Raw genomic sequence first — 24,325 nt, forward strand, 5'->3', positions numbered from 1 at the left:
TCATTAACTTTTTTAGTGGCTCATTCATTCATTCATTCATTCAAAATTTCTTGAATGCTTGGGGCACCTGGGTGGCTCAGTCAGTTGAGCGTCCAACTTCGGCTCAGGTCATGATCTCGCAGTTCGTGAGCTCAAGCCCTTCATCAGGCCTGCTGCTGTCAGCACAGAGCCCACTTTGGATCTTCTGTCCCCTCCACGTCTCTCTGCTCCTCCCCTGCTCATGCTTGCACTCTCTCTCTCTCTTAAAAATAAATAAACAGTTAAAAAATTATCTTGAACGCTTGCCTACCCATATATACAAAATGTAGACAGTAGACAGACAAGGGGGCTATGATGGGAGGATTGAGGGAGAATGGAGACAGAGCATTTATTTCAGTTCGATGTATCAGGGAAGACTTCCTGGAGGGGGTGACACTTGAGTTTGACTTGGGCAGGTGAGGAGGAGCAAGGCCATTGCCTGGAGTCATGTAGGGGGGAAAGAAGTGTGCACTCGAAAATACGGTTTGGGTTGAGTCCATTCCTTGGAAACTTTCTACCCGGACTGCCCCCATTCGAACCTCCAGAGTCCCCGGGGACAGGATCACAGAACAGAGAGGAAGCACAGATGCCAAGCAGCTATCACTTTATTTTGTACAGACCAAGCAAGCTGGGATCCCCATGCCTGAGGGATATGCCTCCTGCTGGGGTCTTCTTGCCTCTTGAGTGCAGCCATGCTGGCCGGCTCTGGACTCAGGGCCCCTGGGGAGGTCTGGCTGGTCTCTCTCTCTCTCTCTTTTCTCTCTCTCTCTCTCCAGACAGTTGTGGAGTCAGGAAGTCTTTGAGGACAGTCTATCTCAGGAAGCTGGAAACAAACGCAGGTCAGAGCTGATCGATGGGATACAGGCAGGCTGTTCTGGGGATGGAGGTCCTGCGATCCCATGTCCCCAGGGGACATTCCTGCAGAGACACCACCCAGAGGGATGAAGGAGTGCAGGCAGCAGAAGGGAAATGAGTGGAAAGAAACTTGGGATGGAGCTGCTGAAGGGCCAAAATGTCCAAGCACAGCACAACCTGACCCTTACTGCCTCCGGCAGCTGCTGGGCCCTAGGCTAGGGGTCTCTGGCCTTCACACTGGACACATGGTGTTACTTCGGGTGGCTTTTAGTAGCCCCATTTTCGAGCTGCGGACACAGGTGCTTGGCAAGTTCACATCACGTGCCCAAGGTCGCAGCCAGCTACAAGGAAGAAGTGAGCGTTGAGGGGCTTGCTTGGGTTCTGAATCCCACAATACATTTGCTCAGGGGGGACAGGGCTGTATCGTTCAGTTCACGCCTCCAGCGTGGATGTCAGGGTGGAGGATATTTTTTGGCAAATGCTCCTTTACCACGGTGAGCACTGCTGGGAGGGGGAAGGACTTGAGTTTAAAAAAAAAATGGCAGAGACAAGATGTTCTGTGATGACTTCGGCTAAGAACTGTTCCCCTCATGGACGTGTGCCCTTTACTTGGCCTTTGAAACTGCTTTCCGTGTCCCCGAGAGCATAATAATGTAAATGAATATCACATCTCTTCCCGGTAATTGAGAGCAGAGAGAAGGCCATGTTAAGTCAAATTAATTTGCTCTGATACAGTCCAAGCCCATCTCCAAGGAAGGGGCAATGGCTTTTTGATGGGCTGAGGGTGCCTCTCGAAGTAGCAGATCTATGAACGTGGAGGCCAGGTGGCTCGTTTGGGTCCAGGAGGCCTCTGGAAGGAGGGCTGGGGACTGAGACGAGGCACCGGCGAAGCACCTGCATGTGACTGCTCTGTTATACTGGAGCCTTGAGCTGTTTCAAGTTCAGTGACTAAGAGATTTATGGAGGCCGCGGGTTATTACTAGGGAGGGGGTTTGCCTGGTGTCTGAATCCAGAGGGAGGTTCTTACACCTTCTCCTCTGATGCCAAGTTTCCCCTAACTGGCTTTGCATTTCAGCCAGGAGCCGTGAGGTGCCCTGAGGCTTGAGACGTGCCCAGGGTCAGGGGCTAGACTGCCTTGGGCAGAGAGCACTGAAATGGGAGTCAAGGTGGCTGGGTTGGAGGCAGACTCACTGGGCAGGGGGGGCTCGATCTGGGGTTTTCCCTCATTTGTTCACCAGTGAGGGTCGGGGTCTGGGAGTCCCAACATCCCTTTACGTTTAGATGGTCCTGATGTCTGCCTCAGCTTGGGGGGTCAGTGGACCTCTTTAATAAAATCCAGCTCCTTCAAGGAGGCTCTGAGCTTATTCATGTGCATGCTTGGAATAGGCACCCAAGGAGATGTATTACAGATACAAGTGGGGTCTCCGGAGTTATGAGTGCCAGTTCTGCCTGGGTGATTTCGTACAAGGGCCTTAACTTCTTTGATTCTGTTTGCCAACCTGTAAAATGGGAATAAATCATACTAACCACCTTTTGGGGGTTACTGTGGATACTAAGTGACTTGCTTGATATACACAGCCAATGAATTGTAAGCCATTATGAGCAGTGGACCCCTCTTCTTACCTTTAGTCTGGAGAAGTGGCAGGATTAGCACTGGGGGAGGAGAGGAGGCAGAGGGAAGCCTTGTTTCTCCCACTGCTTCTCTGGGCAACTTTGTACTTGCCTCTCCCCCCAACCTGGGGCCTCAGTTTCTCTCTGGCTACTTAATGCAAGAGTCGGACTCCAGGGGCCCCTGGGTGGCTCAGTCAGTTAAGCGTCTGATTCTTGATTTTGGTTCATGTCATGCTCTCAGGGTCATGAGATCGAGCCTTGCGTCGGACTCTGCACTGGGCCCAGAGCCTGCTTGAGGTTCTCTTTCTCCCTCACTCTCTCTCTGCCCCTCCCCTGCTCTCTCTCTTGCATGCTCTCTGTCTCTTTAAAAAAAAAAAAAAGAGTTCCACTCCACTATTCTCAAAGCCCCTTCCACCCTGGCCTGACCCTCCCCCACAGATCTGCTGTCGTCAGGTGGACAGAACGCCATCTAGGCTCGTCCAGCTCCAGGTAGATGGAGCCCTGGAAAGACTACCAGGCAAGGGTGGGGAAACTAGAAGCCCAGAACCTTCTTTAGTGTTGCCCCACGGGACCCCCCGGCTTTCCGATGGGTCCGCATCTTAAAGGGCTAAGGGATCAATGGCACCTAGCAGACAGCTTTGCAAGCGGCAACTCATTATTTCCGCAAAAACCTCTAAAACCCGTGGTCTCTAGAGAAATCACTCACAGCGTGGAAGGCAGTGACATCAACAGGTTTGTCTCCAGGCCGCCAGACCCACGTGGGCTATTTGGTTTTCATTCCCCAAGAACAGTCCCCGCCTGCCTCTTTTACCTTCACTGGCTCCTACTTCTGCAGGTATTTCTTCATTATGCTCTCAACATCCTCGTCTTTTCTCCCTGCCCCCGGCTCTCTGCTCTCGGGGGATGTTCGCTCGCCACCGTCACCGTCCAGCCGCGGGATTCTTGGTCGGCTCTTGATGCTGTCGGCGCTTTTGAAGGACACGATGGAGCTGGAGGAGGAGGACGAGTCAGAGAGGTGAGCGGGGTCCTCCTTGGACTCCGGACTCTTTTTCAAAATGGTCTGGATCCCTGAGAGGAAGGTCCGGTCGGACTCCTCTGTCTCAAAGTGGATGCGCGGATGCCGCGGACTGTCCTGACCCTCTTTGGCCGCTCTGGCCAAGGACACAGGAGTCTCAGGCTTCCGGATGGCTGGGAGGAAGTCATCAAAATCCACTTTGGCCTTGCGTTTGTAGTTGAGGCTTGGGACCTTCCAGGTGAATGGATCACTGTCCAGAGGTTCCCCCATGAGGTGGGCGAATTGGCGGTTCTGGAAGACGAGAGGCTCCTTCCCGAGGTCTGGACAGCCCGCCTCGTCCAGTGAGGACTCCAGACAGCGCCTCCGTGGGCGCAGCGTGGGTGACAAGACCAGGTCCCTGGATGTGCTTGGGGAGCTCAGTGTTCTCCCTGAGCTCTGCCCTGATTCAAAGAGGGAATCGCAGGAGCTGAACCTGGTCTTCGGCTTCTTGGGCAGCAGCGTGGTACCCTCTGTGCTGGGGGAAGAGATGCATTTCAGGCTGGTGGACCGCAGGAGCCCGGCTGACGTCCCGGAGGCACCCTCCTTTTCCAGGGCCCATTGTGCCCCAAACCCCAGCGAGAGGTCTCCCTCGTCACTGCCTGCCCTGGACCTCCGCAGCGTGGATGCCCCGGTGGTCTGGTAAATGGGTAGAGTGGGCCAGTCCTCCAGGCTCAGCGTGGAGCCCTGTCCCTTCTGAGCTCTCTTCCTCCGGAGACCTTCCACGAACTCCGACAGGGCCGCCGAGGGGCTGGGCAGCTTTTCCCTGGACGCTGGGGACGAGTCTGGACTCCGAGAAGCTGGGGAGGAAGACCGTGCTCCCAGTCTCTCCGTGGGCTGCTTCTGCCCGCCACACTCATCACCGTCCCCCAAATGGTAGTACTTCTGTCGCCGGAGGGAGAGGGGTGAAACAGACTTGTCCCCCGAGGTCTGGCTCCGCATGGTCCGGGCTCTGCTCAGGGCCGACGCCGGCTGGGACCCGTCTGCATCCCCGGTCTCCTCGTTGATCCTGTGCCAAGAAGACAAGTGCGGTCAGTAGAAACCACACGATTCATACAGTCTGTGCGGTTGGTGCGAGGGCCACTATGCACAGGCACTAATATGAGTTTTCTTTGGACGTGCCGTCCCTAACCGCGCTCTCAAATGAACCGAATGACTTCAAGCGTAAACTCAAGCCACGCAAATGAGTTCTTGCTGCTTTCTGAGATGTAGTTTCTGCCTCTAATTAAACCCAGCTAACTACGTGTGAGTAGATTAAAATGGCAGTGAGGACGGTGGCTTAGATTTATGAGCCATCCTATCTGACATGATAGGACCCACCACCCCAGGGCCCGCTGTGACATAAGTCGTTTCCTTCTTGGAGACTTCGAGGGGGTCCTGTGGTGGTTGGGGGGGGTATTTATTTATTGACTTAGGGCCAAGCCCAGAGGAAGGTCCCACCAAGCAGGGCTTTTGAGAATCAATGACCCAAATATGTCTCAGTGGGATGTTCCATGACACCCCTCGATTGTTTTACGGGGTGGAGGTAAGAAAAACACCCCCCCCCGCCCCCCGCCAAAAGAGAAAGGCTTTCATAAAAGAGACATGAAACTGAGTCTATACATGAGAGGACAGACGGTTTCTATTCCGGGACTACACCAGGCTTGGCTTTGATGCAGAGGCATTTTCACAACAGGCAGAGCCAAAAACACTCCCCCTCTGAAAAATGGGAACCTCGCAGCGAGACGAAATTATAGACTATAAAATAAAGGGCATCTTTACAGGAGAGAGACCAGAGTCCCATCAGCCATTCCTGTAATAAATAAAATCTATTTGCCCTCTCCCTAAGAGAAACGACCCCCTTCGCACCCATGGCAAAGTCAACATTTATGAAAAAGCGAAAGGAGTAGGGATGTCGGAGCTTTGGCACAGCAGACAGGGCCGGGGGCTGGGGCCTGAGGGTGGCCACGGGCCACATATACGCAGGTCTCTAGTCATTATTCTGCTTCTCTGTAGACGGCTGCTCCAGTTGTGACAATAGGATCCAGCCCCCTGCACACTGGGGCGGGGGTGGGGAGGGTTGGGATTCGGGTACAAGACTCTTAAGAGGGTTTCTTGCTCACTGCTGTGTGGTATCACCATTTCCACTCCCAATCACACAGGATGGTTTAGAAGGAAACGAGCTGACCACAATGTCCCAAAGGTTCTTGGATCTGGGAGGGAAGTGAAACCGATGGTCCCCCCGAGGAGATACCCAGAGGGTGGAGGAGGGTACAGACAGGGTAAGGGGATCAAGATCTTTTCTAGGGAATTATATTCTGCCTTCCTGAGCTCCTGAGGCCAAAGCTTTAACCATCCTATCTGTCTCTCTCTCTTGGGGTTGGCAAGAGCCTCCCGAGACTGCAGGTCTGTGGTTGGTCTCCATGGCAATGATTCCATGAGTGATGGGCACAGGGCTGGCTGTGTTCATCTCCTTATTCCCTTGGTCAGCTGGGTGGAGGGTCAAGGTCATGGTTGGGGGGTGTGGTGGGGAGGCCACGGGGTTGAGGTGGTGTGGGTAATCTATCTCCATCACCAACTCTCCCCCCACCCTCAGTCCTTCTCTTGCGGGATCAGGCTCCCTACTCCCTTCCCAGCCTCCTGCCTCGAGTCCCCCTCTTGTGGTCCAGCCACAAGCCCTTCCCAGCATCCGGTCTGAAAGGGAGGCACCCCATCATGATATGACACGTGGGGAAGTCACAGGAAGGAACACAGAGCTGGCCCCGGCTCCTCAAATAAGAGCGGCAAGATGCACAATTAATAACCAGGAACTAGAGGCTGCGCATCATTAACAAGTAACAGTTAATGGTGATCATGATTTCTCCCTGAATCTCTGAGTCTCAAGCCTAACCCACTGCTAGACTCAATGAAAGCCTCAGTTCAAGCTCCAGGAGGGATGAGCGGATGAATGAATGAACAGGTGACCTTGTGGCTCATGGTGCCTGAGAAAGCTTGGTTCCCGCCCCCCCTCCAATCCCACTGTGCTAAGACAGAAGCCACACAATTTCCCTGGAGCGGCTGCCTCCTTTCCCATTTCTTGGCTGTCACCTTCCATCTGTGTCACCGCTGGACACGGGCTGGAGGGCCCCTGTTGTGAGGACCTGAAGGTGTGTTGTCAGTATCATCGGGGTGGAGTCCCCTCCCTGAGCAAGCTGCAGGACGGCATTCTCGCTGTTTTCTTTATCTTTGCTTTTTAAAAATAAACAGCTCTGGGAGCTGCCGGGGGCAGTGGGCTGCCGCGAGAGCCCGACAAAAGTCATTTCCGTCCTGCCTTGGCCCTGAAGGGAGGTGGGCGTGATGAATGTGTCTGGGGAGCTCAGCCTCAACCGTCGTCTGCCATGTGGGGATGGCAGCGTCGGGAGCACCTGCTGCTGAGTCTCCCGGGATGTTGCTATCCTGTTCACCCCAGCTCCCACCCGGAGTGCTGGCTGTGGATGCCGAGACAGGGCGTGGGGGCAGGGAGGGGACAGAAGTTAGAAGGAGGGGGAGAGGAGGAGGAAGGAGGCAGGAGAAAGGGGGAGGAGGAGGGAGAAGAGGAGGAGGAGGAAAGGGAGGAGGGGGAGAGGAGGAGGAAGGAGGCAGGAGAAAGAGGGAGGAGGAGGGGAAGAGGAGGAGGAAAGAGGCAGGAGAAAGGGGGAGGAGGAGGGAGAAGAGGAGGAGGAACGGGAGGAGAGGGGAGGGAGAGGAAGGAGGGAAAGGCAGACGGAGAGGAGGCGGGGAAGCCCCACTGCTCCCAGCCCTGCTGTCTGGACCGCACAGGCTGTCACCCCTGCACACTCTGACTTGGCACTGAGCCCAGCACAGAGCAGCTGCTCAGTAAATGTTGTTGAACTGAATCAAGTCTACCTTGGAAACAGAGTCTACGAGGAAGAGGTCCTAGAAGAACAGGAGACGGGGGAGGAGGGGCAGAGAGAAGCGGGAAGAAGAAACCGACAAGCTAGCACCTGCGGTGAGGAGAGATGGGGGTCCGGAGAAGAGGGGGAAAGAGCTCGGCTGATGGAGAGGGGAAGGAAGAGGGTGTCTGAGGGCAAAGACAGGGGAGGGGGGACGCGGAGGAGGGGCGCAGGCTGGCAGTGGAAGATCTGCCCTCCTCTTCTTTGACCAAGTGGGATGGGCTGGGGGTATGGCAAGCTGTCAGCGGCCCAGGGCTGGGGGTCTGGAGGCCCCAGGCTGTGAGAGCTGGTGCCCGGGACACAGGGTACAGGCTCACTGGGCCCAAGTCCCGGGGACCCCAGCTCCACCAGGCTGGCCAGATCAGACCGCCTTCCCCAAGACCCACCAGGTGCAGTGCCTTCCATAAGGGGTGCAAACCAAAATGTCCCAGCGCAGTGGCTCAGGCCCCAGCCGGGCGGTCCCTGGGCTCGGCCCCAAGGGCCTGGTGTTCTGGGGGTGGGGTGGGCTGGGTCCCACCTTCTTGGAGTTGCCTGGTGTGTTCAGAGCCTCAGCTGGTAGGCTTGAAACAGGAACACAAGCCAAGCTGTGTAGACTCCTGGGGTGCTGAATGGATGAGGAGGAGGAGGAGGAGGAGGAGGAGGAAGAGGGGGATGTAGGCAGGAGACATGGGGAAGGGATGGGAGGGACAGCAGGAGTGAAAGAAGTGGTGACTGGGTCTACCGTTCAGAAATCCACCCACATCTCTGCGACGCCGGCCTCTAGTTCCCATCTGCATTACCAAAGTACAAAGTCCCTTGCATCCACTCCTTTCCGGGTGGAGACTGCAGAATTGAACGTGAATGCAGACGCCCTCTCGCAGGCTTCAGGGAGAGGGTCCCCGTTCTGCCTTTTGAGGCAGGACGATCCTCTCCATGTCTGACCCGGCTTGGGGCGTTTCGAACCAGCCTGCTGTCGTCATCCAGGGGCCCGGGAAGACTCATTTTTTGCCCGTAGAGGACAGCTGGGCACAGATGAAACCCTCTTCCATAAGCATCACATGACGGGTGGATGGCAGATAATCAAGACGTCGCTGTGCCTGACTCCCACAACCTTGGCCAGGGCGAGGGATAACGGATGGAATGCTCTGCGAGTGGCTGGGACACAGGTGTGGACAAGTGCTAGGCGGGGATACCGTGCTTCTCTAAGGAGAGACTCCAGGAGCATCTTGGGAACTTCTGCTGTCTAGCCTTTAGTCTATCCAAAAAAGACTAGATTTCAAGCATCCCTGCCGTCAGGAGCCAGCAGGCCTCCCTGCGCATCTAGCCACGACAGTGCTGGGTGGGTCCCCTAACTGGGTAGTCAAGCGTCACTGGCACAGCTACCTCTGGTTGGGCACCCCTTGTGTGCCAGGCCCTGTGCTGGGTGCCATGCACACAAGGGAGACCAAGCTGATGGGTCACCTGCCTTCACGGAGCTGACGGTCACATTCATTCACAGTCTTTACCTGTAACATAGGTATTTACCTGGACATAGGAATCATGACCTCCAAGCATGGCAAGGTGGGGTGACCTCCACAAGCATACACAGGTTACAGTGACAGAGGTGAGGTTGCAATCCCAGGATAGCCGACCCCACTGCCCACAGCACCGTCCTCTTAAACCTCCTCTGAGCCCTGCAATGTCCACATAGCATTTGTCACCGGCAGCTTACTCTGCTTCTGCCACTCACCAGCCACATGGCTTTGGGGGCAGTCCCCTAACTGAGCCTCAACGTCCCCAGCTGTGAAACGGGGGACACCAGGTCAACTTTGCAATGTTGTGGAGACAAGAGCACCGAACAGCCGCTCCACAAACACGTGCCGAATGAATGAATGAAGTGTCAATGCCGTGGCACCTAGTAGGTACTCAACGAGTACCTTCAGAGGAAGACAGACACGTCCAGGTTCAAATCCTGGCTGTCTTCTGTCCCAGCCAGGTTTCTTGTAGAACTGGAGATGACTCAACTGTAGGACTGGGAACCACAGCGCCCTATCTCACAGGGATCTGTGCGGAATCAGAGGGGACATAGGCGATAGGGATAGTCAGTTTCCAGAAGTGTTGCCCGGGGCCACCTCCATCTGCCCCCAGCACTCCATGAAGGCAAAGGGCGGTGCCCTTCAACGTGCACGTATTACTTATTCATTTCAAAACGTTGCTACTAGTAAATGTATGTTTAGAAATCTTGGGGCGCCTGGGTGGCTCAGTCGGTTAAGTGTATAACTTCGGCTCAGGTCATGATCTCACGGTTCGTGAGTTCGAGCCCCACGTCGGGCTCTGCGCTGACAGCTCAGAGCCCGGAGCCTGCTTGGGATTCTGTCTCCCTCTCTCTCTGCCCCTCCCCTCCTTGCACCCTGTCTCTCTCTCTTTCTCTCAAAAATAAATAAAAAAATTTTAAAAATTAAAAAAAAATCTTAATGCTTGTTCGCTTTCCTTTAATGGCCCTTTCCATCAGGATTAGAGAAGGCCCCAGACTGAGAGCAGATGTTCAAGAATAAGAGGTTGCTCTATATGATCCTGTTCTGAGTAGAAAAGGACAAGGATATTGAAGTTGTCTGTTGGACCACATTATTATGAGCCAGCTGCTGAGACCCGTGTCTCCAGCGCGAACCACGCCTCTTCCCCTGCCTGGATGTCCGTGAACGTGGCTCCACTGTTTCACCACATGAATAGATGCTTCATGGATGTCAGGCGAAGAATGAAAAATGCACCTGTATGTGCCCGCAATTTGAATGCATGATCTCGTCAGGATCAGAATTATCGCCCCATCTTGCAGATAAGGAACCTGAGTCTCACTGGTGAGAAGCCATTCGCCCAAGGTCGCGCGGCAAAGTGGCTGGGCCTGATTGTGAACCCCGGTTGGCCAGGTCTGAATCTCACCCCTTTTTTCCTTCTGTGACATCACATGCCCTCCAGGCAGAAAGCCAAGTGGAAAACTCAACCGGTAGAGCCCATAGTTGCATGTATATATTTTTCGAAATCCACTGGCACAAAATAAACCAAAAAAGTGGGGCCCGAGACAAGGAGAGACATGGGATTCACTGGCATAAGACGCAATCACGCGGCAAAAATAATTCCTGGGTCTGAGTCTGGGCAGAGCCGGGACCTACAGGAGCCACAGGAAACTCAAGGCAGACTTAATGACACCATGAATCATCCCCCAAGATATGCTGTCGCCCCCATTCTTCATCCACACCCTGAAATTAAAGAGGAAATTAAAAATGTATAGATGTTCTAATACTGGCGAGGCCTGGGACGGGAAACCAGATGTCTTTTTAAGATGACCTGTAGGTTTTGTGACCACATCCAACACGACGATGGATAACCTATGATAAAAGCTGACGCGGTGCCCACCAACTGTGCGTGATGGGATAGGAATGTGAGACATTTATTAAGCCCCTACAGTGTGCCGCTGAATTCTGCATAATAATGGCTGCTGTATCTTGTGTCTTTAGGCTTCACGGGCGTTACTTGATTTCATCTTCACGACGGCCCTCTGTTATAATCCACTGCCATCACCTTCCTGTGTCACAAAGGAAGGATGAGTAATTTGTCACCTAATAAATCAGAGAACACGGAGGCAAGCCAACTCCGGGACCCATGCCTCCTAACTGCTCTGCTCTCCTTTATCGTCCTATTGTACAGACGAGGAAACTGAGGCTCAGAGAGGCGCATGGGCTTGGTGAGGAAATAGCAGGTTCTTGTCTCTGTCTGACTGTATACAAGGCTAGGCGGAGCTCATGGCAGCTGATGGCTGATGGCTGATGGCTGTGCTGTCTTCCCCTCCTGCAGAGCACACGGCAGAGTGGAGGCTGGATAAGCCCATGAGAAAGGCCAGCAGGGCAAAAGGTTCCATGTAAATTGAGCCTCTGACTAAGAGCAATGAGAGGTTGGCAAGGGAGAGAGGTGCTGGAGCCTGCGTGCACGGCCTTTCTGGAGGACGTGGGTGGGGTTGAGTGAGGCTTCTGGAAGCGGGGTTGGGTTTGGGTGGTGATGGCAAGAAAGAGACGCCATGCAGCAGGAGGAGATTCCTGTCCCCCCACCCCCCAACTGCCACTTGTGAGCTTATTCAATCTGTAAAACCCTTGACAAGTGAGGGCTCCTCATCTAAATCTCAAGGCAAGGAAACCAACCAAGGCTTAGAAGCAAGGCCTCACCCATACATGCTAGTGGTTACTACGTACAAGGACTACAATTAACAGTTTTTGAACACAGTTGCCTGTCAGAATCATCCCTGGAACTCTATACAAAAAAAAAAAAGAAAAAAAAGAAAATTATTTCAGCGCGATGGGGGAGTAGTGAGGGGACCATTCTAGTTTCAAAGGGGATAAAGGCTAAAAACCAAGATGTGAATAAGAGGGGAAAGTGTGTGGGCAGAGGAGATTGTTGGGTACTCTCTGTACCTTCTGCTTAATTTTTCTATATCCTTCTGAAATTTCCCCCTCAAATAAATTCTACCAATTTTTTTTTGTTTTAAAGAGAGAGATTAGGGGTGCCTGGGTGGCTCAGTTGGTTGAACATCCAACTTCAGCTCAGGTCATGATCTCACGGTTCGTGGGTTCGAGCCCTGCGTCGGGCTGTGTGCTGACAGCTTAGAACCTGGAGCCTGCCTCGGATTCTGTGTCTCCCTCTCTCTCTGTCCCTCCTCTGCTCATGCTCTGTCTCTCAAAACTGAGTAAATGTTACAAATTTTTTAAAAAAATAAAGAGAGAGATTAAAGAAACAAAACCACCAAATACAATGAACAGCGATACAGACAATTTTAGGATATTGGGGGTAATATGGATGTTTGGATCTTGGATGACCTTATGGGTTTGTTAATTTTCCTAGGTACAAGAGTGCTGTAATAGTGGGGAAATGTCCTTCCTCTGAGGAGGAAGATGGTAAACTATTTTAAAGAGAACCATCCTGATGTTTTCAACTTACTTGCACATTGTTCAGCATCAAAAAAATGTGTTTAGATACAGACAGAGGTAGCAAAGGAGGTTAAGGCAGAAATGAAGTTGATATACAAAACTCCGGTCATTGTCAAATTAAGGCTAATAGAGTGGATGGTGCCTAGGTACTTCTGCAGTAGAAAAGTATTAAGAAGACGAAAGAAGGTGATTTGGAAGAACCATTGCTCTATATTACCAAAAAATACAAAAATAAAAACAAAAGAAAAAACCCAGCAAACATTTTTACTCATCCTTCAATGTTGAGCCCAAGGTTAGCCTCCTCCAGAAAGCCTTCCCCCACCTCCCAGGCTGGGAGAGGTGCCTCTTTGGAGTCTCATAGCCCCTGTGCGCCCTGCCCCCATCACTCCGTACTGCAATTGCTTGTTGACTTACTTATAACTCCCAACAAGACTGCTATGAACTAGATTGAATTTTTCTTCTATGAATCCTGGGTATCTCAAGAGCGTCTGAAGGAAAGTTCACAGAATGGAAAGAATGAAGAAACGGAGGAGCAGAGGGAAGGAGGGGAATGCGGAAACGTAGATAGAATGAACAAAAGGGCTCCTCTCATTGATGAATTCAGACCCCGGCAGTGCTGCTTCTCAGCCAGCCAATCCCACCGCTCTGAGCTTAAGGAGAATAGATTCAAAGCCAATATCTGGTACACAAGCTGGAGGGCATGCTTCAGGTCTAATCCCAAGCCAAAAGCCTGGTTTCACTGCTACGGAGTTTCGTCAACTTCTGGAATATCAGAATAGAAAGAGCTTGAGCACCTCATCCTACATCTGGAACACCAGAGAAGGGAAGAGAACATCTCAGCTCATAGTCTGACAGGACAGTGGAAGTTCTGGGTCTATACTTCTTGATCTTCTGATACAATTTCCACAGTGTTTTGAAAGGACAAACTGGATATGTAAAGGCATTAAAATCTCTAATTGGATTGGAGATTCAATTTGGGTCCAACACACTTAAATACATTTTCAGTGCCTTCCTTCACTTTTCGTAGACATTGCCACAACGAAACATGGTGCAAAGGCAATAACCACACAAAAAAAATCTTAGACGTATTCATAAACGTACCCAGTTCCTCATGAAAACACAGTTTTAAGTGAGTGGAAATTATTCAACCAGCCAGCCAGCCAGCCAGCCCTCCTTACATCCATCCAGTAATACATCCTTTACTGAATCCATGATCCCTCGCAGTACAGAATCTTAAAGTCTAAAAAGGAAAGTCGATTCACTGCATTATGACTGGAAGGAAATACGAGTGAACCTTCACATCGTCTTAGGCATGGAAACTAAAGAAGAAATGTTTACTGAGCAAAGGGAGTAGAAAAGCTAGCTCAGCATTCAATTTCCAGATATGATAGATGAGCTTGTATCAGAGAAGATCTGTGCTTAGAAAATCTAGAAAAGCTAAGTTTAAATTTACAGGCATCGGAGGGCACCGAAGCCACCAAGACTTAAAGGATTAAGTTCTGGAAAGAGGGAAGAATGTTGAGGTGAGCCCAGCTCTGTGGCACTTTTCCCCTAGAAAATTGCTGATCTTGAAGAATAAGAACTAATCTCAGGAACACACATTCAGATATCAAGACATACATATAAAGCTACATTAATTAAGGCAATGATAAATCAGCTCAAAGATAGACAAGTAGAAACATGGAATAGAACGGGGTCTAGAATATATATAAAATCACTTGCTTTAATAGAAGATGATACAGTTTTAAAATGTGGAAAATATGATTTCTTTTCAAACACACACACAAGACTAACTGCATATTTACATGGCCATGAATCTTAACCCTTACCTCACAACATAAATATCAATTCCTGATGAATTGCATATCTAGATATAAAAGTTACATCAATACAGCATTTACCAGAAAACACAGAGAGATATTTTCATAAATTGGGAATAGGCAAATAACTCCTCGATGGGATATATAAAGCACCAACCATAAAGGGAAAATATTCTGAATTCAGTTATATTAAAATGAATAACTTCTGTTTGTCAAAATAAACCACAGGAGAGTGAAAAAGGCATCCTACCAAATGGAGTAGATCCTCATACTCAAGAAAGGACTTACATATAGGGGCACTTGGGTGGTTCAGTCGGTTAAGCCTCTGACTTCGGCTCAGGTCAGGATCTCAAGGTTTGTGAGTTTGAGCCCCACGTGGGGCTCTGTGCTGACAGCTCAGAGCCTGGAGGCTGCTTTGGATTCTGTGTCTCCCTCTCTCTCTTCTCCTCCCCTGCTCACTCGCCTGTGTGCTCTCTCTCTCTTTCAAAAATAAATAAACTTTAAAAACATAAGAAAAAAAGAAAGGACTTACATGTAGAATATAGTTAAGACTCCTACAAATCAATAATGAAGAAACAACCCAAAAGAAAAACCATAATGAGCAAAAGACTTCATCAGACATTTCACCAAAGTGGATATCCCAGAGAACAGATGAGCACATGAAGAGGCTCATTTATCAGGAATGTACAAGTTAAAACCAAAAACATGGCCCTAACTCATATCCACCAGGATAGCTAACATTAAAAAAAATGACAGGACCAAGTGTTAGCAACAATGCAGAGCAAATGGAACCCCCGTTTCCTGCTGGTGGGAAGGTAAATTGTTACCACTGTCTTGACAACAATTACTAAAGTTGAAAATACACCTCTCCTGGTGTATACACCCAAAAGAAATCTCAATCCATGCAACAAAAGATCTGTACAAGATTGCTCACAGTAGTGCTATTCATAACAGTGTTAAATGAGAAACAACCTGAATGTCTATTAACAGAATGAATAAATCATTATTATATATTTCTACAATGGAATGTTATAGACTAGGGTTTCTCAGTGGTGGCATAATTGACGTTTTAGACCAGATAGTTCTTTGTGGTCAGTCCTGTGCATCATAGGATGTTCAGAGGCATCCTGGGCTCTACAGTAACACCCCTCTCTGTTAGGACGACCAAAAATGTCTCCAGACATGATCAACTATCTCTGAGCTCAGAGAGGGGGGGTGCAAAACTGCCCCCAGTTGAGAACCGCAGTTCTGGACTAGAGAGCAAAGAAAACAAAACAGAACAACATGTTACATAACAACAGTATGAAGGAAACTCAAAAACGTAATATTAAAAGAAAGAAGCCAGAGGCCAAAGAGCACTTCCTACTGGATGCTTCCTTTTGTATTGAGTTCAAAACCTATCTAATTTATAGTGTTAGAAGTCAGGGTGGTAGTTACCTGTGAGGAAGGAGGAGGTCATGACTGGAACAGACCCAAGAAGGGTTGTAGGGGCACCTGGGACGATCTGGTTTTGATTTGGGTTGTCATGACACAGGTAGGACCAATTCTGGAAAATTTCATACAGATGCACTTTCCTGGATGTATATGTCAACAATGGGTCTACTTCACGGACATAGAGCTCAACGGGAGAGCCACAGATTCCAAAAGAATGTTCTGAACCATCACCGATGAATCCTAGTGTTTTTACACAAACCTGCAGCTAAATTAGATGAGCCTCAAAATTCCCGAAAGGTCCACAGATCCACCATTCAAGACCTGGAGTTTTAGATAGAAAATAGCCGCCCCCCCCTTCTCATGGAAACCTGTCCAAGAATCCTGTTGGCTCCAAGGATGAATCCTGGGCAGAGCCGGACTTCCGGTTCTGCTTGCTCAGACCTTGGGTCCATGGTAAATGTGGTAAAATGTTTCAGTTTCCACTAAACTTCCTAATACTGGTAAAATGGAATAGAACCCTTTTGTCCCAGGAAGACATAAAACCATATTCATGGGAGGCCTCTTCATGAAGTATATTCAGCATGGATTAAAATGATTCTGAGCTCTGGTTCTGAGAATGCAGAGACCAGTAAATAAATGTACTATTGAAATAAGATTAGCGGTGGATGCTTAACCTACTTTGGGAACAAGCTGTTTTTAATGCTAAGTACCATCCATTCACATTTACATAATTAATGAACTAATTACAAACGAATCTTATCTAATCATTTAAGCAGGCCTCGTGTGACCCATCCTTGCCTTCCTTTCTGTAGTAGAGTAATTGCACTTCCCTGAAAGGCATACGACTTTATTTTAAAAACAATACCCCGTAATTTAGACCTTTTTACTAATTCAAGCCAGCCTCATCCCACGTAAAAATCAACGGGGCGAAAGGAAGTTGGTGTCTCAATCTTGTTCTTTTTTAAACCGAGAGCTGCAAGCCGCGAGTATAGGGCTGCAAATGTTTACAGAAAGCAAATTTTCCCCAGAAAAAGGAAAAGTTGTCATGCCATCGTTTAGCCAAACGAACAGCGGTTGTGTTAAATCGGCACCAAAGCAAATGATACATACAACAGTAATTAGCGAAGATTACACAGTAATTAAAATCACGATGATTATGTGAGTGAGAATAATTTATACAATAATCTCTATGCTCACATTGCAATATGGTACAAGTCCAATAGCAACAGCGGAGAGCCATGTTTGGTAATAAATTCAAAGCACGGCGTCACTAATTATGTGGTGATAGATGGGTCACTGAAATTTAGGGATAAAGAAAGTCTCTGACCAGGGTACACACAATTTTATGTGGACTTCCCAAGGCTACCAAATTGGACCTCAAACACTTGAATATGTCTTCTCTGATCTCACTCTCCTCTCCTACCCCTTCTCGTCCCTTCTCCAACCCCCATCCCCCAGCTCTGTCTGCATAATTTTGTCCACTCACATAATGCAACCTTCCCCTTGGTGGAGAACATTTGCTTCGCTTATTTTAAAATTTTTTTAATGTTTTTATTTATTTTTGAGACAGAGAGAGACAGAGAACGAGCAGGGGAGGGGCAGAGAGAGAGGGAGACACAGAATCCAAAGCAGGCTCCAGGCTCTGAGCTGTCAGCACAGAGCCTGATGCAGGGCTCAAACTCACAGACTGTGACATCATGACCTGAGCTGAAGTCGGACACTCAACCGACTGAGCCACCCAGGTGCCCCTGCTTTGCTTATTTTTTTAAAAAAATTTATCCACCCCCTATTAGTTTTCTGCTCCAGGTAAGGCACTCTGTTGTCCTTTGGGGAAACCCTTCCTCCCCCAGTGTTTCTATGGTTTGAGTGGGAATAAAACCCATATTCCAGAACCAGGTGAGAACACCAACTTGAGCCTAAGGTAAAAGGCTCCTTCATTCCCCTTATCTATCTGACTGGTTTGGAACAGACATGTGATTCCCTTTGGGCCAATGAAAGCCGAGCTCAGGATTTTTGTGGAACTCTTTAGAAGAGAGGTTACTTCTCTTTACTTTTGGACTTTGAGTGGTGCAGGCACGAGCTTGAAGATCTTGGCTGCCATCTTGCTACCTCAGAAAAAAGCCAATGCAGAGAGGAGTGGAGCAGAGAGGTTGCTGAAGGATCAAATCCCCATGATCACTTTTGCATCCCTGGATCCAGTAATGCCTAAAACTAGACCTACCTTTGGTTTCTAAGCTGCATGAGATAATAGTGTTTTTCATTTTGCATAAGCCAGTTTGAGTCGGGCTTTTTTCTGAGGTAGTGACTCAGACACTATGACAAGCTCATGGTCAAGTGGCTGATAAGTTTGGATTAGAAACCAGGTCTACCACACTGCAAAGCCTGTTATCGCCTCTTACCTCTTTTGAAGTGTATCTTCAAGACCTCCACCACATCTAGTTAACACAGTGCCCGCCACTGACCTCTGCCCCCGGTCTGCATTCTGGGGTTGCTGAGGCCCAGACCTTGAGTATTCCCCTCTACATTCCATCAACACTGGAGACAGTCAACCAGCCTGGGAAGTCCACCCTTGGTATTGATTACCAGCATTAGCCATCAAATCACTCTTATGTGGGGGCAGCCTACTTCTCTATCCACTGTCATTCATTTGTTCCATGCATATTTATTGAGTGTCTACTATGTGTCAGCCACTGTGCTAGGTGTTGAGGTACAAGAGGAAAAAGGTGAAGTTTGTTTCCTTAAAAGGCTCACTGCCCCATGAGGGAGAAAGACACCCAAACAGATAAGCTCAACATAATATGGTAAGTGCTATGGGAGAGGGCCGTGTGGGGTCTGTAGGACTGTGGTGGTCATGCACCTGACCCAGCCGGGGCATCAGGAAGCCTCCAAAGGCAGGTAACCCACGAGCTGAGTCTTGGAGAATGAGTAAGAGTCTGCTAAGCACAGAAACAAGAGAAGGGTGTCTAGTCAGAGAGAATATCATGGACAAAAGATCAAAGAGGGGGGTCAAGAACATAATGTATGGGGGAGAGCTCTAGTCCACATGGGGCACAAAATATGAAGAAGACAGAGAGGGTCATGAGACCAGAAAGGTAGGCAAAAGCCAGATCACGAAGGGTGCTGTAAGCCTGCTAAGGCGTCTGAATTCCATCCTGTTCTATCCGGGAGGGCAGAGATCACCAATGTTTTCTGTCAAGGGCAGATGGCAATTATTTTTAGCTTAAAAGCCATCTGATTTCCATTACAAGTACTCAATTCTGCCATCACGGTGCAAAGATAGTCATAAACAATATGTAAAATCAAAAACAAAAACGTGAACAAGGCTGTGTTCCAATAAAACTTTACAAAATCAGGTCGAGGGCCAAATTTGACCTGCAAGCAGGAGTTTGCTGACTCTTGCAGTAAGAGACGGGAAGCCACTGCAACTAGACTTTCATTTTAATTTGTTTTAATTTTTTTTATTACATTTCTTTATTTTGGAGAGTCAGAGAGATGAGCCTGAGCGGGGGAGGGACAGAGCAGAGCCTGAGTGGGGGAGGGGCAGAGAGAGAGAGGGAGACACAGAATCCGAAGCAGGCTCCTGGCTCCGAGCTGTCAGCCCAGAGCCTGACGCGGGGCTCGAACTCACGGACCGCGAGATCGTGACCTGAGCCGAAGTCGGACGCTCAACTGACTGAGCCACCCAGGTGCCCCAACTAGACTTTCATTTTAAAAGCATCACCCTGGCTGAAGTATAGAGGATGGACCAAGGAAGGACAATATTGGAAGTTCTTTGTCAGCACCTAGGACAGAAATGACGGTAGCCTGACTTACAGGTGTTGGTGGTGAGGATGGAAAGAAGCAGAGAGAGCCAAGAATGTTGAGATGGGGCAGAATAAACAAGATTTGGGGATCTGATGAATATGAGGACGAAAGAGAAGAGATGAGAGTCTGAGATGACCCAGCTTGGGAGGCTTTATGAATGAGAGAACCACCAAATTCGACACTGATAACACAGAGTAGGCGGGAAGGCAGGAGTTTCCTCCCAGATATGCTGAGTGAAGACATCTGGTTAGTGATGTGGTTGGCGATCTTCTCGGTACAGGCAGTGAGATATGATGTCTACATTTAAAACCCGGGAGAATGTAAGAGTTGAAGGTCTAGACTGGGGGTTTTCCCACTTACGATAGGGGTGTTAAAAATCACGAGAAGATCGTCTGGGATCAGGTGAGAAGCAAAACAGCCAGATGAGGGCGGCACCCTGTGAAACCCCCCACCCACACACATTTGGGGACTGGGGGTGGGAAGGAAAAGACCAGGGGTTTGAGGAGCTCCAAGGAGCAGAAATGTCTAAGAGGCCAAGTAAACAGAGAAGTGTTCGGCAGTTGCTAAGGGCAGGGATAAGTCTAGAAAAAAGATCAAGACTGGAGAACATCCCTCGATTTGTCCCTTGGGAATCTACTGGCGTGGTGAGGCAGGTTTCAGGGAGCGGTGGGGGCCGGGCTCTGGGTTGTAGGCAACGAACGAGGCACAAACGTGAGGCGTATGAGTGCAGATGGCACGTGCAGACCCCCACTCTGAAGAAGCCTGGCTCCAAAGAGGAGAAGAAGGTGGACTTCGGTGGGACTCCGGGGTGACGGGGGGGAGCACACCATTAGGATGGGGAGGACCTCAAGGTGTTTCTCACTCGTGAAGAAGGACGACCGGAATGGGCAGTTGAGCAGACAGGAGAGAGAGGGGACACTAAGTGGACCGGAGGGCTGCAGGGGAGGGGGGTGCGTGGGGTGCAAAATGGGTGCCGGCAGGGCCGGATCTCATCTTCTGAGACCAGAGGGAAGATGGGGAGAGGTCCCCTGCTTTAACACTCTTCCAGCAGGGCAGTGGCCAGAGAGGCCAGGCACACGGCAGGGGCCGAGCTGACCGTCCCTGGATGGCCCTGGCACCACCTGCAGCCAGGTGTTAAGAGAGATTCCTGAGCCAAGTGTTCCTGCCACCACCAAACCCATAAACTTCCTCTCTGGGGGCCACGAAGGTAATTTAGTGTCTCCATCTCCAGAAGCGCTTGCATTTATCAGCAGCAGCTGCACGGTTCCTGGTCTGTAAATCATAAGGCTCTAGGTGTATTTCTCTTGGGCTGACGTCCCTTATAAATAATGCAGTGAATGCTTTTATTTTTCTGGCAGAAGACTGCTTTCTCTCTCTCCTCTGTTTTTAAAGTGACCTTCTTTCTCAGTCAAATTCGAAATGTCCAAGAGACTCCTCTATTGAGCCCTACGACGTGCCAGGTAACACGGGGCTGGGGACACGGGCGTCTCAGGCTCTACTACCTACCGTCTCCTGGCAGAAAGGACACTGGGATGGTACCCATATCTGGTAGTAGTATCTAATCAAGTTTAAAATGCAAATGCCCAGGGGCGCCTGGGTGGCTCAGTCGGTTGAGCGTCCAACTTCAGCTCAGGTCACCATCTTGCCCTCCGTGAGGTCTGTGAGTTCGACCCCCGTGTCAGGCTCTGGGCTGATGGCTCAGAGCCTGGAGCCTGCTTCCAATTCTGTGTCTCCCTCTCTCTCTGCCCCTCCCCCATTCATGCTCTGTCTCTCTCTGTCTCAAAAATAAATAAATGTTAAAAAAATTTTTTTTAAATGCAAATGCCCTTGGACCCAGTGAATAGTCTGGCCATATGGATAAGAATGCGCGTGTTTTTATTTGTTTTTAATTTAAAGTTTTATTTATTTATTTTGAGAGATAGGGTGGGAGAGAGAGAGAGAGAGACAGAGTGCATGCATAAGCAGGGGAGGGGTAGAGAGAGAGAGTTCCAAGCAGGCTCCACACTCAGCACACGAGCCCTACGTGGGGCTCGATCTCATGACCATGAGATCACCACCTGAGCCCATGTCGAACACTTCACCGACTAAGCCACCCAGGCGCCCTGAATGTGTGTGTGTTTTAAAGGCTTACAAGCTCAGAAAAAATACCTTGAAAACAGCTAAAAGCAGAACAAGAAGACTTTAATTAAAGAATCCATGGCTTAGCTTGCACATCTTTTGCAGGAATTAAAGGAATGGTAACAGACCTAGGCATACTGATAAGGAATGATCGCCAAAATATATTGTTGAGGGATGTTGAAGGAGAGAAAGACATTGTAAGAATTTATGTACCCCATCATGTACATAACAAAGCATCCTATCATTTTTAAAAAAAAATTTTTTTTAACGTTTTTTTATTTTTGAGACAGAGAGAGACAAAGCATGAACGGGGGAGGGTCAGAGAGAGGGAGACACAGAATCTGAAACAGGCTCCAGGCTCTGAGCAGTCAGCCCAGAGCCTGACGCGGGGCTCGAACTCACGGACCGCGAGATCGTGACCTGAGCCGAAGTCGGATGCTTAACCGACTGAGCCACCCAGGAGCCCCTAAAGCATCCTATCATTGATGGCAGATACCTTTGGGAAGGGAGCTGAGATGGGGGTCACCATGGTTAAGAGGGTTTTAGCTTTATCTGTTCTATTTTGAGTTCCTGAACAGGGCGGGGAGCGGGGGCAGGGAGTATTTGTAGATTACTTGTGCAATTAGGAAGATCTGGAGGGCACTTGAGCTCTAAACCAGGACGTCACTATAGCTTGGGTAAGGTATTTCCCTCCCCAGACCTCCATGTCCCCTGTCTGTGTAATGAACAAATCACATCAGATAATTCTAGGGCTTCTTTCCCACTCAGAAGTTCTTGCAGCTTTAAATTGGAAACGTATTCCAAGGACAGTGCTCAAAATGTTCAGGGCTTGATCTGGGGGATCTGGCACTCAGTAGGTATCTTTCGGATGGCTGCTGAATGTTGAATAACAATCCTTATGCAGTTTTAATAGTAAGAACAGCTGTATGCCAGTAAATGCTGCAGGTGAGTAATCTGCATCCCAGCCTTGGATAAATGTCAGAGAGCCCATGGCAGGGCAGCAGATACAAATACAGGCTTTGGAGGGATTCAACCTGGGTTCATACCCGCCCTTCCACTTGGCTGCTATGGGATACTGATCAATTACCGACTCTCTGTGACTCGCAGTCAGGGCTGAGCTGTGACCAAGTATGGTTACTATTTCTGTTCCAGCCTGGATGTTATGGTCAGTTACTCACTCGACAAACATTCATTGAGCACCAACTGTGTGCCAGCCCCAGCGATACAGATATAAGGAAAATAGACAAGAAGTTTATGGTCCCTCCTTGCCTCCTGCCCTTTCACTGTCCCTGGAGCACCACTGCTCTGAGCTGTCCTGGGACAAGCCTGAGGACTCGGAAGGGGAGAGGGGAAGAAAAAGGGGGGTGAGGCCCTGGCGAGAGCTGCCTGAGCATGTGGAGGCAAGCTCTGCCTCAGGCAGAGCTCTAGAAGCTGGGGTAAGACCATCTGTGCCTGAATCGGTTGTCTCCTCTCTGTCTCTGGGCCTCTGTCTCTGCTGTCTCCTGGGCTTCCTCTGGGCATCCAGCAGATACCGACACGAATAAAGCTAATTTTCTTGAGCTCTCTCTAGGTGCCAGGCTCCGAATGAAGACAAATGTGTGCATCAACTCATTAACCTGACAACAACCCAGATTTATTCACAGAGAAACATGGACAGAGAAGTTGAAAGATCTTGCCCCAGATCTCGCTGCCGCAAAGGAGCAAATAGAGGGTTGGAATCCACATGCTGTGACTTCCGTCCGTGCACCCAAACCACGGTAGCCTCCCACCTCCCACTCACACGGGTGTTCGGCCACTTAGGATGTAACCGAAGGGCTAAGGATCCTTATCACGCACGTCACTACAGGCATGCCTCGGAGATATTGTGGGTCCCGTTCCAGACCACCACAGTAAAGTGAGGATTTCAATAAAGCGAGTCAAGTAAATTTTTTAGTTTTCCAAGGCACATTAAAGTTATGTTTGCACTACACTATGACATCGTAGTCCATTAGGTGTGCAACAGCATTATGTCTTTTAAAAGCATACTTAAGGGGTGCCTGGGCAGTTTAGTCTGTCAGGCTTCCGACTTCAGCTCAGGTCATGATCTCGCGGTCTATGAGTTCGAGCCCCACGTCGAGCTCTGTGCTGACCGCTCGGAGCCTGGAGCCTGCTTCTGATTCTGTGTCTCCCTCTCTCTCTGCCCCTCCCCTGCTCACGCTCTGTCTCTCTCAAAAATAAATAAACATTTTTTAAAAAGCCTGATCAAGTCCATACCTTAATTAAACCTTTATTGCTAAAAATGTGAACCATCATCTGAGTTTTTGGTGAGCCATCATCGTTTTGCTGGTGGAGGGTCTGGCCTCGGTGGTGATGGCTGCTGACTGATCAGGGTGAAGGTCGCTGAAGGCTGGGGTGGCTGTGGCAGTTTCTTAAAATAAGCCCACATATTGTGCGCCCCATCAATTGACTCTCCCTTTCACGAATGATTCCTCTGCAGCAGGCGATGGTGTTTCATAGCATTTTAGCCACAGTGGAACCTCTTTCAGAATTGGAGACCGTCCTTGCAAACCCCACCGCTGCTTTCTCAGCTACTGTGTAGAACCTTCTGAATGCCTTCTTGTCATGTCAACAGTCTTCATGGCATCCTCACCAGGAGCACAGTTCATCCCCAGGAGCCACTCTCTTTGCTCATCCGTGAGAAGCAACTCCTCCTCTGTTCACGCTTACCACGGGTTTCTAGCAATTCAGTTCCCCTTTAGGCTCCACCTCCAGTCCCTGCTCTCCTGCTGTCTC

General features: G+C 49.6%; 1 protein-coding gene across 1 annotated transcript in view; it reads right to left on the reverse strand.

Moving 5' to 3' along the window:
• Window positions 1-611: 611 nt before the first annotated feature.
• The window catches only part of MYO18B (myosin XVIIIB), a 242,094-nt gene continuing 218,380 nt past the window's right edge, over window positions 612-24,325 (reverse strand). The window contains exons 42-43 of the mRNA XM_042961553.1: window positions 3,296-4,544; window positions 612-936 (exon numbers count right to left, since the gene is read on the reverse strand). Of these exons, the coding sequence (XP_042817487.1) occupies window positions 3,308-4,544 (1,237 nt within the window). The 3' untranslated portion in view covers window positions 612-936; window positions 3,296-3,307. The remainder of the gene's footprint in view (window positions 937-3,295; window positions 4,545-24,325) is intronic.

Source organism: Panthera tigris, chromosome D3 (genome assembly GCF_018350195.1).
Source record: "Panthera tigris isolate Pti1 chromosome D3, P.tigris_Pti1_mat1.1, whole genome shotgun sequence".
In the NCBI taxonomy this organism is placed as follows: domain Eukaryota; kingdom Metazoa; phylum Chordata; class Mammalia; order Carnivora; family Felidae; genus Panthera; species Panthera tigris.